Here is a 12,805-nt window from a genome sequence, read left to right as displayed (position 1 = left end):
CTCCGTCCGCGCGGAATAAATAAAAACTTTGTTCTCTATGCCTATGTATGTTCATCTGTGTTAAATTTCATCGAGATCCGTTGAGCCGGAGAAACCTTTAAACCAACATGCATCAATCCATCGAAACATTCTCATTTATAATATTAGTAAAATAGGCGGGTCGTCAGTCATGGTTTTTAACAATGAAATGTTTTTGCTGACGTTTTTCTTCTTTGTGGTTTAGCAAAGTATAATAAGAAAGAGAAGGACCAATTATCAGTTGGCGGGCATCCATCGATCACGTCCAGGCGGCAGTCGTCAGATGGCAGGCAGATGTCAGGGGATTCAATAAGGAGCCATCAAACTCGGACGAGGATTGAGGATCGCTTCAATCAATTTTCATTTGTAGAGCAAAAAAATGCGGATAAGACGGTGTAGTGATGCTCCATCTGCTCTCATGCTGAATGAATTTTTGAATGATAATAAAAATGCGTCATAAATTATTTTCATTAACAATAATAATCTGATCTCGGTTATGTTCTTTCTTTGTTTTTTGTAACTACCTTACTTCTTACTAATCTTACTTAATATTATTAGTGCGAATGTGGATGGATGGATGTATCTTCATAACGGTTTAACGGATCTTGATGAAATTTGATATAGATGTAGAGTCTAGAAGAACACATATGCTACTAATAATGTATTTTTTTAATTCAGCGCGGACAGAGTCACGGCTGACCCCTAGTATCTTATAAATTTAGTTACACCCAATTCCAGGCCTTTTATCCTTTTGAAGTTAAAAATAAGCTATTTAGGCTTTCTACATTATAGATGACCTCTACACAACGATTGTTTGTTTCTGTCCGTCTGTCAATTTCAAAGATCTATGTAGTGTTTTACAAAGCATTGGCACAATATATTTTTTTCTCAATATTTGTCGTAATTTTAATGTCAAGATAATGACGTGAGGCACATCACTAATCGCGAAATTCTCCGTCACGTTGAGTCGCGTGAAGTAAAAGAAGCGCGCTCCGCAGTCTGCAGCGGTAGTCGACAGTCGCAGTCGGCAGTCATCCGCAGACAAATCTACCGCAATTAATGACTGCGCGCACGCTTTTTATTCCCACTTCGATACGATACGAATAAAGGAAGGGCCCCGACAAAACAACGGGTGTCGAACGAAGGAGGAATTTATCATCGAGACGGCAGCGACAGCGGGACCGCCGTTGTCCATTTGGATAATGCCCGGCGCGATTAAAAATATAAAAATACCCCCGCGGCGGGAGGCGGATGGCGCGGGGCAGGGTGCAGGGTGGCTCTGACGGAGGACACCGCGCGAGGACACAAAAGGATTATAAATGAGAAGGAATTTTAGATAATATTTGTACGTTGGATGTGGATTGTAATGTTGCGGGCGACGGCGCGGGCGATCTGTCCCCTGCCTCCTCTCCCCTACCCGGATCGCCTTCCACGCCTAATGAGTATTTGTATCAATTTGTTAGTATTGTATTTGAATATTTTTGCGCGTTCGTTACGATTTTAATCCCTTGCGGTCTGGCGATGCCTTTTTTTGTTTTCATATATATTTTTCGGTCAGTTTTGGTGCTTTTATTAATTGTAACCCGGGGTGGGTTTGATCGCGCGCTCGTTTCCGTTGATTAAAGGCAATGTTGGGGTTTTCAGTCAACGTCTCGGACATTAGTCGCTTGTTTTGTAGCATTCAGTAAATTTGATCAACTTGATTATCATTTTACTCGATAGTACTATGACTTGCAATGAAAGTAGATGTTTCCGATATCAATCTCATTAAAAATGACCCTGTCCCAAAGAAAACTAGTGCGGTTTCCATTGCTTTAAAATAATCCAAAACAAATATTTAAGCCGTAAAACTTTGTCGCGGGCAACAATTAGAATAATACGGACTACAGAAGGTGCAAATTTCAAATGATTACCTTAATTAATTCAAGTAAATATCTACTCAATAGATAATTAAGGTGAACAGAGAAGAGTAACGCAGAAATAATGATGAAGCATTAACAGCGCATGAGTGTAATTGTGATTTTAATTAAAACTCTTTTTGGTGTAACGTACGAATGAAAAATTACGTGTGCGCTCGCGATAGCCGTAAGGGTCAGATAAGCGAGGAAAAATAGAATATGCCTTAATTAATATAATACATTTATTTAATTTTTTGGGTTTTTCCGCAGCGCGCTCGCCGCATGCGAATGAGGAGCGCGAAAGAAAAATACCGCACCAACACCGCGCCGCGCCGCGCCGCCGCGACAATGTCCTGTTTTCAATTCATTATCTCCAAAACAAAAATTACATTAACGCTCAGATTTCCTTTTTTTAAATTTAATTATGCATATTTAAATTTAAACAAAATAATAAGAGGTGCGCGCCGGCGGGGAAAAAAGCGGCTTTATCGTTTCATATTTTATTAACCGAATTTATAATTCCGATCCGAGGCTAGGGGGTGGGCGCCGACCCAAATATTTATGAACGCGCACCAGAAAAATCCACAATAATATTTCAGGGCGTACGTCCGACGGTCTTTACTTACCCTCTCTGATCTATTTAAAAAAGAGGCCCGGAAGGACAAAGGGCTACCGCTCGTAAAAAAACTGGACACGTATAGAGTCCGTCCCCTGTCTCCCCGCCCGCGCACGACGCCCGCCGCCCGCGGCCATTGTCTGATTCTTATTTTTTACCGAATCGGAACCTTTTCCCGTTTTTTATCGGTTTTTGTTCCGGAGACAGTGTCCCTGCCTGCGCTAATGTGCGCCGCCACTGGTTTCATTTGTCCGCCGAGGCCGAGGTGGGAAAAACTGACCCTTTCCTTTGGTATGTAAAAATTGCCTGATTTACGGCGCCAAGTGAGCGCGACCGTTTTCCTTGGATCCGTTCCTTTTTACGTATGCGACTAATTTTTATCTCGCGTCGACCCGCGTGTTCCTTTCTTTTGTTAATTTGACACATTATTCAACATTATCTTATGAGATATTATATAAGCTAATCGCACCTAATATTTTCTTATAAGCGATATGATAAAAAAAACAAACAAAAGTTGTTTTTTTCTGTGTAAAATGCAACATTCAAGCTTTATCAAATATACGCCTACGTATTAAGAAATCTTTTGCACCCGAGCTACCAACGATGGAATAATTTGATCTTTAATTATTGGAATTAAAAGCTGAAATGTACGTAACTTCTACAATTTTCTGATTTAAATTGGTACTAATACGTACCTATACTGATTGTCTCCAATTTACAGAAGTGTCTCCCTGGACGAGAGGTTCCTGTTCTCTCAGGGTGAGATCCGGCGCGTGCAGTGGCATCCCAGCTCGCTTTCACATATCCTTGTACTCATGTCTGATAACACTATCAGGTAAGTTCTACACATACGGTGAAGTTATTTGACATGTTGATTACGAACTAAACGAGCAAATTATATCGGTTTTGCTGTTACAAGGCAAGTGCTCGAATAACAACACAGTCATCAACCAAATTACGTAACATTTACTTTTGCCCTGACTTACTCCCCGCGGAATAAAAAAAAATTTAGTAGCCAACATGTTCTTCCAGACTATGTTCTACATCTATGCCAAATTTTATCGAGATTCGTTGAACCGTTCTGCAGATATCTTTGAACAAACATCCATCCATCCATATATCCAAATATTCGCATTTATAGTAAGATGTTTAAATAGTTTCTTATATTTAATTTCAGATTATACAACATAGCGTTAAAGTCCGGTCCGAAACTGGTCAAGTCCATCCCTGTCGGACTGAAGCCGTCCAGTCAACTGGCCGGGCGGAACATCCTGGACAGCCTGGGAGACACCGCCGTGGACTTCACCCCACTACCTAATACGGATTCTCTGCTCATCTTGAGAGGAGACGGAGAGGTCTATATGGTGCAATGCACACTGGATAGCAAAGGGTAAGCAATGGGAAGGAAGAAAGACAAGCGAGCTAGCATTTCATAGGACAAGATAGGACAGGAATAGAACCAAACAGGAACAGTCGAAGAATGCTCATTCATATTTCAACATTCTGTAGAATACATACCTTCACCAGTATTCTTCTTAACTCTAACAAAAGTCCCAACTATCTGCAGTCCCCTGCAGCCGCGACTGTGGGGTCCGCTGCCCATCTACCCCCCTGCTGATGACAACTACGGCTCTGAGTCCTGCTCCATCTGTGTGCTCGGCGCCGGAGACACCTTGCTCGTGGTCATCGCCACCTGCTCCGCCGCACTCTACCACTGTCTGCTGCTGCCTGCTGTGAGTCTACTGTCTGATGTGCTCATTGCTACCTTATCTCACTCAGGAGAAGACTGAAACTGATTGTTCCTAAATCTTTAGACAACAAATGACAAATTGACAAACAATTAAACATTGGTAAACGCTAGCAATAACTAGTGTGCCTCGCCTGGTAAAATACTAAGACCACAAATAAGACAGACGTCAAGTGAGAGAAATTCCAAGTACAGTCTGATGTGTTTGCGTGCTGAAGGGTAATGTATACCTCTTTCCCCTTCCCAGTCTTTTCTTACAAAGAAAAAGATTGGGATTTGTCGATGGAAGGGACGCATAGTAAGGAGAAATGTTCACTTATGATATTTAAAAAAAATGTATAGAAATCATTTCGATCATACATCTTGCTAATATTATAAATGCAAAGTTTGGATGTTTGTTTGTTTGAAGATATCTCCGGAATGTCTCATAGGATCTTGATGAAATTCGGCAGAGATGTAGAACATAGTCTGAAAGAACACTTATTTATTACGTTTTGTTTTAATTCCGCTCGGACGGAGTCGCGGACGACAGTTAGTATTAATATAAACATAATTCTCTCACATTCGAAAAATTATCAATAATCATAAAAATGTATCTTTTCAGCCGCCTGAAGATGGCGATGACAGAAGCGGTTACGCGCTTTACGTGGTGGAGTCTGTGGAGCTGAATCTCAATCTTAGCTCCGAAGACGGAGAGTTCTCTCACTCGTATCCGGTACATCTGTACCCGGTATGTGACACTAAGCATTTCAAAATAGCGCCATCTACTTGATAAAATATACTTTAAAATAGCGCCATCTACTTGATAAAATATACTTTAAAATAGCGCCATCTACTTGATAAAATATACTTTAAAATAGCGCCATCTACTTGATAAAATATACTTTAAAATAGCGCCATCTACTTGATAAAATATACTTTAAAATAGCGCCATCTACTTGATAAAATATTCTTTAAAATAACGCCATCTAGTTAATAAAGTATTCAACTAATAAAGGTACTGTTTATTCAGTGTACAAGCAACACGTACGCGTGCGTGCACATGGGCGGAGTGCACACAGTCTCGCTGCCGATACTGGACAAACTGAAAGACTACGCTGCGGCAGATGAAAGTAACTAACTAGTTATAATAAACCGACACTTAATTATATCTAAATACAGTCGAGGATCTTAATTACCTACCCACTTAGATAACTACGATTATTCTTCTAAATCTAAGACTGTCATAGCAACATATAAAATGAGAAATTAGTTTAAATTTTTGATTGTATATTTTGCTATATTTATGTGATATTAGCGAATGCCGAGAGCGCGCTGTCAGCTATCTGTACACACAGCAGCTCGGCGCAGCACGCGGTCAGCTGGCGGCGTGCTGGATGTGGTGCTGCAGCAGTGCGGGGACCTCGCCCTCTGCTGCTGCTGCTAGCACCCGACGGTGCGCTACTCACCAGGTACATACACACACAGACAGACAGACAGACATATCACATGCTGCTGGCGGCGTGCTGGATGTGGTGCTGCAGCAGTGCGGGGACCTCGCCCTCTGCTGCTGCTGCTAGCACCCGACGGTGCGCTACTCACCAGGTACATACACACACAGACAGACAGACAGACATATCACATGCTGCTGGCGGCGTGCTGGATGTGGCGCTGCAGCAGTGCGGGGACCTCGCCCTCTGCTGCTGCTGCTAGCACCCGACGGTGCGCTACTCACCAGGTACATACACACACAGACAGACAGACAGACATATCACATGCTGCTGGCGGCGTGCTGGATGTGGTGCTGCAGCAGTGCGGGGACCTCGCCCTCTGCTGCTGCTGCTAGCACCCGACGGTGCGCTACTCACCAGGTACATACACACACAGACAGACAGACAGACATATCACATGCTGCTGGCGGCGTGCTGGATGTGGTGCTGCAGCAGTGCGGGGACCTCGCCCTCTGCTGCTGCTGCTAGCACCCGACGGTGCGCTACTCACCAGGTACATACACACACAGACAGACAGACATATCGCAGGCTGCTGGCGGCGTGCTGGATGTGGTGCTGCAGCAGTGCGGGGACCTCGCCCTCTGCTGCTGCTGCTAGCACCCGACGGTGCGCTACTCACCAGGTACATACACACACAGACAGACAGACAGACATATCACATGCTGCTGGCGGCGTGCTGGATGTGGTGCTGCAGCAGTGCGGGGACCTCGCCCTCTGCTGCTGCTGCTAGCACCCGACGGTGCGCTACTCACCAGGTACATACACACACAGACAGACAGACATATCACATGCTGCTGGCGGCGTGCTGGATGTGGTGCTGCAGCAGTGCGGGGACCTCGCCCTCTGCTGCTGCTGCTAGCACCCGACGGTGCGCTACTCACCAGGTACATACACACACACACAGACAGACAGACATATCACATGCTGCTGGCGGCGTGCTGGATGTGGTGCTGCAGCAGTGCGGGGACCTCGCCCTCTGCTGCTGCTGCTAGCACCCGACGGTGCGCTACTCACCAGGTACATACACACACAGACAGACAGACAGACATATCACATGCTGCTGGCGGCGTGCTGGATGTGGTGCTGCAGCAGTGCGGGGACCTCGCCCTCTGCTGCTGCTGCTAGCACCCGACGGTGCGCTACTCACCAGGTACATACACACACAGACAGACAGACAGACATATCACATGCTGCTGGCGGCGTGCTGGATGTGGTGCTGCAGCAGTGCGGGGACCTCGCCCTCTGCTGCTGCTGCTAGCACCCGACGGTGCGCTACTCACCAGGTACATACACACACAGACAGACAGACAGACATATCACATGCTGCTGGCGGCGTGCTGGATGTGGCGCTGCAGCAGTGCGGGGACCTCGCCCTCTGCTGCTGCTGCTAGCACCCGACGGTGCGCTACTCACCAGGTACATACACACACAGACAGACAGACAGACATATCACATGCTGCTGGCGGCGTGCTGGATGTGGTGCTGCAGCAGTGCGGGGACCTCGCCCTCTGCTGCTGCTGCTAGCACCCGACGGTGCGCTACTCACCAGGTACATACACACACAGACAGACAGACATATCACATGCTGCTGGCGGCGTGCTGGATGTGGTGCTGCAGCAGTGCGGGGACCTCGCCCTCTGCTGCTGCTGCTAGCACCCGACGGTGCGCTACTCACCAGGTACATACACACACAGACAGACAGACAGACATATCACATGCTGCTGGCGGCGTGCTGGATGTGGCGCTGCAGCAGTGCGGGGACCTCGCCCTCTGCTGCTGCTGCTAGCACCCGACGGTGCGCTACTCACCAGGTACATACACACACAGACAGACAGACATATCACATGCTGCTGGCGGCGTGCTGGATGTGGTGCTGCAGCAGTGCGGGGACCTCGCCCTCTGCTGCTGCTGCTAGCACCCGACGGTGCGCTACTCACCAGGTACATACACACACAGACAGACAGACAGACATATCACATGCTGCTGGCGGCGTGCTGGATGTGGTGCTGCAGCAGTGCGGGGACCTCGCCCTCTGCTGCTGCTGCTAGCACCCGACGGTGCGCTACTCACCAGGTACATACACACACAGACAGACAGACAGACATATCACATGCTGCTGGCGGCGTGCTGGATGTGGTGCTGCAGCAGTGCGGGGACCTCGCCCTCTGCTGCTGCTGCTAGCACCCGACGGTGCGCTACTCACCAGGTACATACACACACAGACAGACAGACATATCACATGCTGCTGGCGGCGTGCTGGATGTGGTGCTGCAGCAGTGCGGGGACCTCGCCCTCTGCTGCTGCTGCTAGCACCCGACGGTGCGCTACTCACCAGGTACATACACACACAGACAGACAGACAGACATATCACATGCTGCTGGCGGCGTGCTGGATGTGGTGCTGCAGCAGTGCGGGGACCTCGCCCTCTGCTGCTGCTACTAGCACCCGACGGTGCGCTACTCACCAGGTACATACACACACAGACAGACAGACAGACATATCACATGCTGCTGGCGGCGTGCTGGATGTGGTGCTGCAGCAGTGCGGGGACCTCGCCCTCTGCTGCTGCTGCTAGCACCCGACGGTGCGCTACTCACCAGGTACATACACACACAGACAGACAGACATATCACATGCTGCTGGCGGCGTGCTGGATGTGGTGCTGCAGCAGTGCGGGGACCTCGCCCTCTGCTGCTGCTGCTAGCACCCGACGGTGCGCTACTCACCAGGTACATACACACACAGACAGACAGACAGACATATCACATGCTGCTGGCGGCGTGCTGGATGTGGTGCTGCAGCAGTGCGGGGACCTCGCCCTCTGCTGCTGCTGCTAGCACCCGACGGTGCGCTACTCACCAGGTACATACACTCACAGACAGACAGACAGACATATCACATGCTGCTGGCGGCGTGCTGGATGTGGTGCTGCAGCAGTGCGGGGACCTCGCCCTCTGCTGCTGCTGCTAGCACCCGACGGTGCGCTACTCACCAGGTACATACACACACAGACAGACAGACAGACATATCACATGCTGCTGGCGGCGTGCTGGATGTGGTGCTGCAGCAGTGCGGGGACCTCGCCCTCTGCTGCTGCTGCTAGCACCCGACGGTGCGCTACTCACCAGGTACATACACACACAGACAGACAGACAGACATATCACATGCTGCTGGCGGCGTGCTGGATGTGGTGCTGCAGCAGTGCGGGGACCTCGCCCTCTGCTGCTGCTGCTAGCACCCGACGGTGCGCTACTCACCAGGTACATACACATACACACACAGACAGACAGACAGACATATCACATGCTGCTGGCGGCGTGCTGGATGTGGTGCTGCAGCAGTACGGGGACCTCGCCCTCTGCTGCTGCTGCTAGCACCCGACGGTGCGCTACTCACCAGGTACATACACACACAGACAGACAGACAGACATATCACATGCTGCTGGCGGCGTGCTGGATGTGGTGCTGCAGCAGTGCGGGGACCTCGCCCTCTGCTGCTGCTGCTAGCACCCGACGGTGCGCTACTCACCAGGTACATACACACACAGACAGACAGACAGACATATCACATGCTGCTGGCGGCGTGCTGGATGTGGTGCTGCAGCAGTGCGGGGACCTCGCCCTCTGCTGCTGCTGCTAGCACCCGACGGTGCGCTACTCACCAGGTACATACACACACAGACAGACAGACATATCACATGCTGCTGGCGGCGTGCTGGATGTGGTGCTGCAGCAGTGCGGGGACCTCGCCCTCTGCTGCTGCTGCTAGCACCCGACGGTGCGCTACTCACCAGGTACATACACATACACACACAGACAGACAGACAGACATATCACATGCTGCTGGCGGCGTGCTGGATGTGGTGCTGCAGCAGTGCGGGGACCTCGCCCTCTGCTGCTGCTGCTAGCACCCGACGGTGCGCTACTCACCAGGTACATACACACACAGACAGACAGACAGACATATCACATGCTGCTGGCGGCGTGCTGGATGTGGTGCTGCAGCAGTGCGGGGACCTCGCCCTCTGCTGCTGCTGCTAGCACCCGACGGTGCGCTACTCACCAGGTACATACACACACAGACAGACAGACAGACATATCACATGCTGCTGGCGGCGTGCTGGATGTGGTGCTGCAGCAGTGCGGGGACCTCGCCCTCTGCTGCTGCTGCTAGCACCCGACGGTGCGCTACTCACCAGGTACATACACACACAGACAGACAGACATATCACATGCTGCTGGCGGCGTGCTGGATGTGGTGCTGCAGCAGTGCGGGGACCTCGCCCTCTGCTGCTGCTGCTAGCACCCGACGGTGCGCTACTCACCAGGTACATACACACACAGACAGACAGACAGACATATCACATGCTGCTGGCGGCGTGCTGGATGTGGTGCTGCAGCAGTGCGGGGACCTCGCCCTCTGCTGCTGCTGCTAGCACCCGACGGTGCGCTACTCACCAGGTACATACACACACAGACAGACAGACATATCACATGCTGCTGGCGGCGTGCTGGATGTGGTGCTGCAGCAGTGCGGGGACCTCGCCCTCTGCTGCTGCTGCTAGCACCCGACGGTGCGCTACTCACCAGGTACATACACACACAGACAGACAGACAGACATATCACATGCTGCTGGCGGCGTGCTGGATGTGGTGCTGCAGCAGTGCGGGGACCTCGCCCTCTGCTGCTGCTGCTAGCACCCGACGGTGCGCTACTCACCAGGTACATACACACACAGACAGACAGACAGACATATCACATGCTGCTGGCGGCGTGCTGGATGTGGTGCTGCAGCAGTGCGGGGACCTCGCCCTCTGCTGCTGCTGCTAGCACCCGACGGTGCGCTACTCACCAGGTACATACACACACAGACAGACAGACAGACATATCACATGCTGCTGGCGGCGTGCTGGATGTGGCGCTGCAGCAGTGCGGGGACCTCGCCCTCTGCTGCTGCTGCTAGCACCCGACGGTGCGCTACTCACCAGGTACATACACACACAGACAGACAGACATATCACATGCTGCTGGCGGCGTGCTGGATGTGGTGCTGCAGCAGTGCGGGGACCTCGCCCTCTGCTGCTGCTGCTAGCACCCGACGGTGCGCTACTCACCAGGTACATACACACACAGACAGACAGACATATCACATGCTGCTGGCGGCGTGCTGGATGTGGTGCTGCAGCAGTGCGGGGTCCTCGCCCTCTGCTGCTGCTGCTAGCACCCGACGGTGCGCTACTCACCAGGTACATACACACACAGACAGACAGACATATCACATGCTGCTGGCGGCGTGCTGGATGTGGTGCTGCAGCAGTGCGGGGACCTCGCCCTCTGCTGCTGCTGCTAGCACCCGACGGTGCGCTACTCACCAGGTACATACACACACAGACAGACAGACATATCACATGCTGCTGGCGGCGTGCTGGATGTGGCGCTGCAGCAGTGCGGGGACCTCGCCCTCTGCTGCTGCTGCTAGCACCCGACGGTGCGCTACTCACCAGGTACATACACACACAGACAGACAGACAGACATATCACATGCTGCTGGCGGCGTGCTGGATGTGGTGCTGCAGCAGTGCGGGGACCTCGCCCTCTGCTGCTGCTGCTAGCACCCGACGGTGCGCTACTCACCAGGTACATACACACACAGACAGACAGACAGACATATCACATGCTGCTGGCGGCGTGCTGGATGTGGCGCTGCAGCAGTGCGGGGACCTCGCCCTCTGCTGCTGCTGCTAGCACCCGACGGTGCGCTACTCACCAGGTACATACACACACAGACAGACAGACAGACATATCACATGCTGCTGGCGGCGTGCTGGATGTGGTGCTGCAGCAGTGCGGGGACCTCGCCCTCTGCTGCTGCTGCTAGCACCCGACGGTGCGCTACTCACCAGGTACATACACACACAGACAGACAGACAGACAGACATATCTATACATGCTGTTATCATACGAGAGTTATTTATACATCACAGGAGCCTGGAGCCGTATGAGCTGGAAGAACGGTTGTACCGCGAGATCCAGCTTCGCAACCCAAACCTCGAACCTGACGACCTCAACAAGCTGCTCAAAGAGGTCGCCATCTTTCTTTCTAATATTTAACATTATTATATTCTTGTTAACGTAATATCTGACCGATGTGTTTGTGTTTAGAAGCAAAAGTTGTCGTTCGTGACGATAGTGCAGGAGATACTGGCGCGAGAGGCATCACAGCCTCTGCTGCATCTGCGCAGATCTGAGTCCGACCAGCCCAGCCCCAAGGACTGTCTGGAGGTAAGTCTCGCCGTAGGACTGAGTGGAGATAAACCCGACCCTAGGACTGGCTAGGGATTAATCAAGCCTTAGGCCTGACTAGAGATAAACCCGGTCCTAGGACTGATTAGAGATAAATCCAGCTTTAGGACTGATTAGATATTAAACCCAGCTATAAGACTGATTAGAGATAAATCCAGCCCTAGGTCTGATTAGAGATTAAACCCAGCTCTAGGACTGATTAGAGATAAATAAATCCCAAGGACTGACTGAAGATAAATCCAGCCCTAGAACTGATTAGAAATAAATAATGTCCAAGGACTGACTGGAGATAAACACAGTCCTAGGACTGATTAAAGAAATATAGTAATAAATAATAAATGAATGTATTCCAGTTGTTAACACAAGCGACGTTACTCCTGCGCAAGGAGTACATGAGCCGGCAGTCGCGAGCTGGCAGCGCCCTCGCGCGCAAGTCTGCAGCTCTCTCCAGCCTCGCCAACAACTTCCTCAACTGGAGGAACACCATCTCTGTAACTTGCATCTTATATTGTATAAATACCACGTTTTGACAGATATTTGTATTTAGAAATAATTCTAGGTTGAGATGGATGGTATTGTGGAGCGCGGGCGGCTGCTGCAGCAGAAGTGCGCGCTGGCTGAGCAGCAGCAGGAGGACCTCAAGTACAGGTCACGATCATCATTCCTTTTAGTCCTTGTCACCTTTTTTCACATGTCAGTTTTTCACCTCCTGTCAGCTTTTTTCCACATG

General features: G+C 50.7%; 1 protein-coding gene across 1 annotated transcript in view; it reads left to right on the top strand.

Moving 5' to 3' along the window:
* Positions 1-12,805, top strand: part of LOC106713032 (nucleoporin 88) — a 75,104-nt gene that overhangs the window by 60,038 nt on the left and 2,261 nt on the right. The window contains exons 3-15 of the mRNA XM_045683305.1: positions 3,254-3,367; positions 3,710-3,922; positions 4,100-4,265; positions 4,884-5,009; positions 5,292-5,391; positions 5,577-5,660; positions 5,794-6,099; positions 10,567-11,276; positions 11,518-11,675; positions 11,757-11,856; positions 11,935-12,054; positions 12,429-12,566; positions 12,635-12,723. Coding sequence (XP_045539261.1) covers positions 3,254-3,367; positions 3,710-3,922; positions 4,100-4,265; positions 4,884-5,009; positions 5,292-5,391; positions 5,577-5,660; positions 5,794-6,099; positions 10,567-11,276; positions 11,518-11,675; positions 11,757-11,856; positions 11,935-12,054; positions 12,429-12,566; positions 12,635-12,723 — 2,424 coding nt within the window. The remainder of the gene's footprint in view (positions 1-3,253; positions 3,368-3,709; positions 3,923-4,099; positions 4,266-4,883; positions 5,010-5,291; positions 5,392-5,576; positions 5,661-5,793; positions 6,100-10,566; positions 11,277-11,517; positions 11,676-11,756; positions 11,857-11,934; positions 12,055-12,428; positions 12,567-12,634; positions 12,724-12,805) is intronic.

This window comes from Papilio machaon, chromosome 21 (genome assembly GCF_912999745.1).
Source record: "Papilio machaon chromosome 21, ilPapMach1.1, whole genome shotgun sequence".
NCBI lineage: Eukaryota > Metazoa > Arthropoda > Insecta > Lepidoptera > Papilionidae > Papilio > Papilio machaon.
Note: the sequence above shows the minus strand (reverse complement) of the source record. Positions and strands in the feature narration are given on the sequence as shown.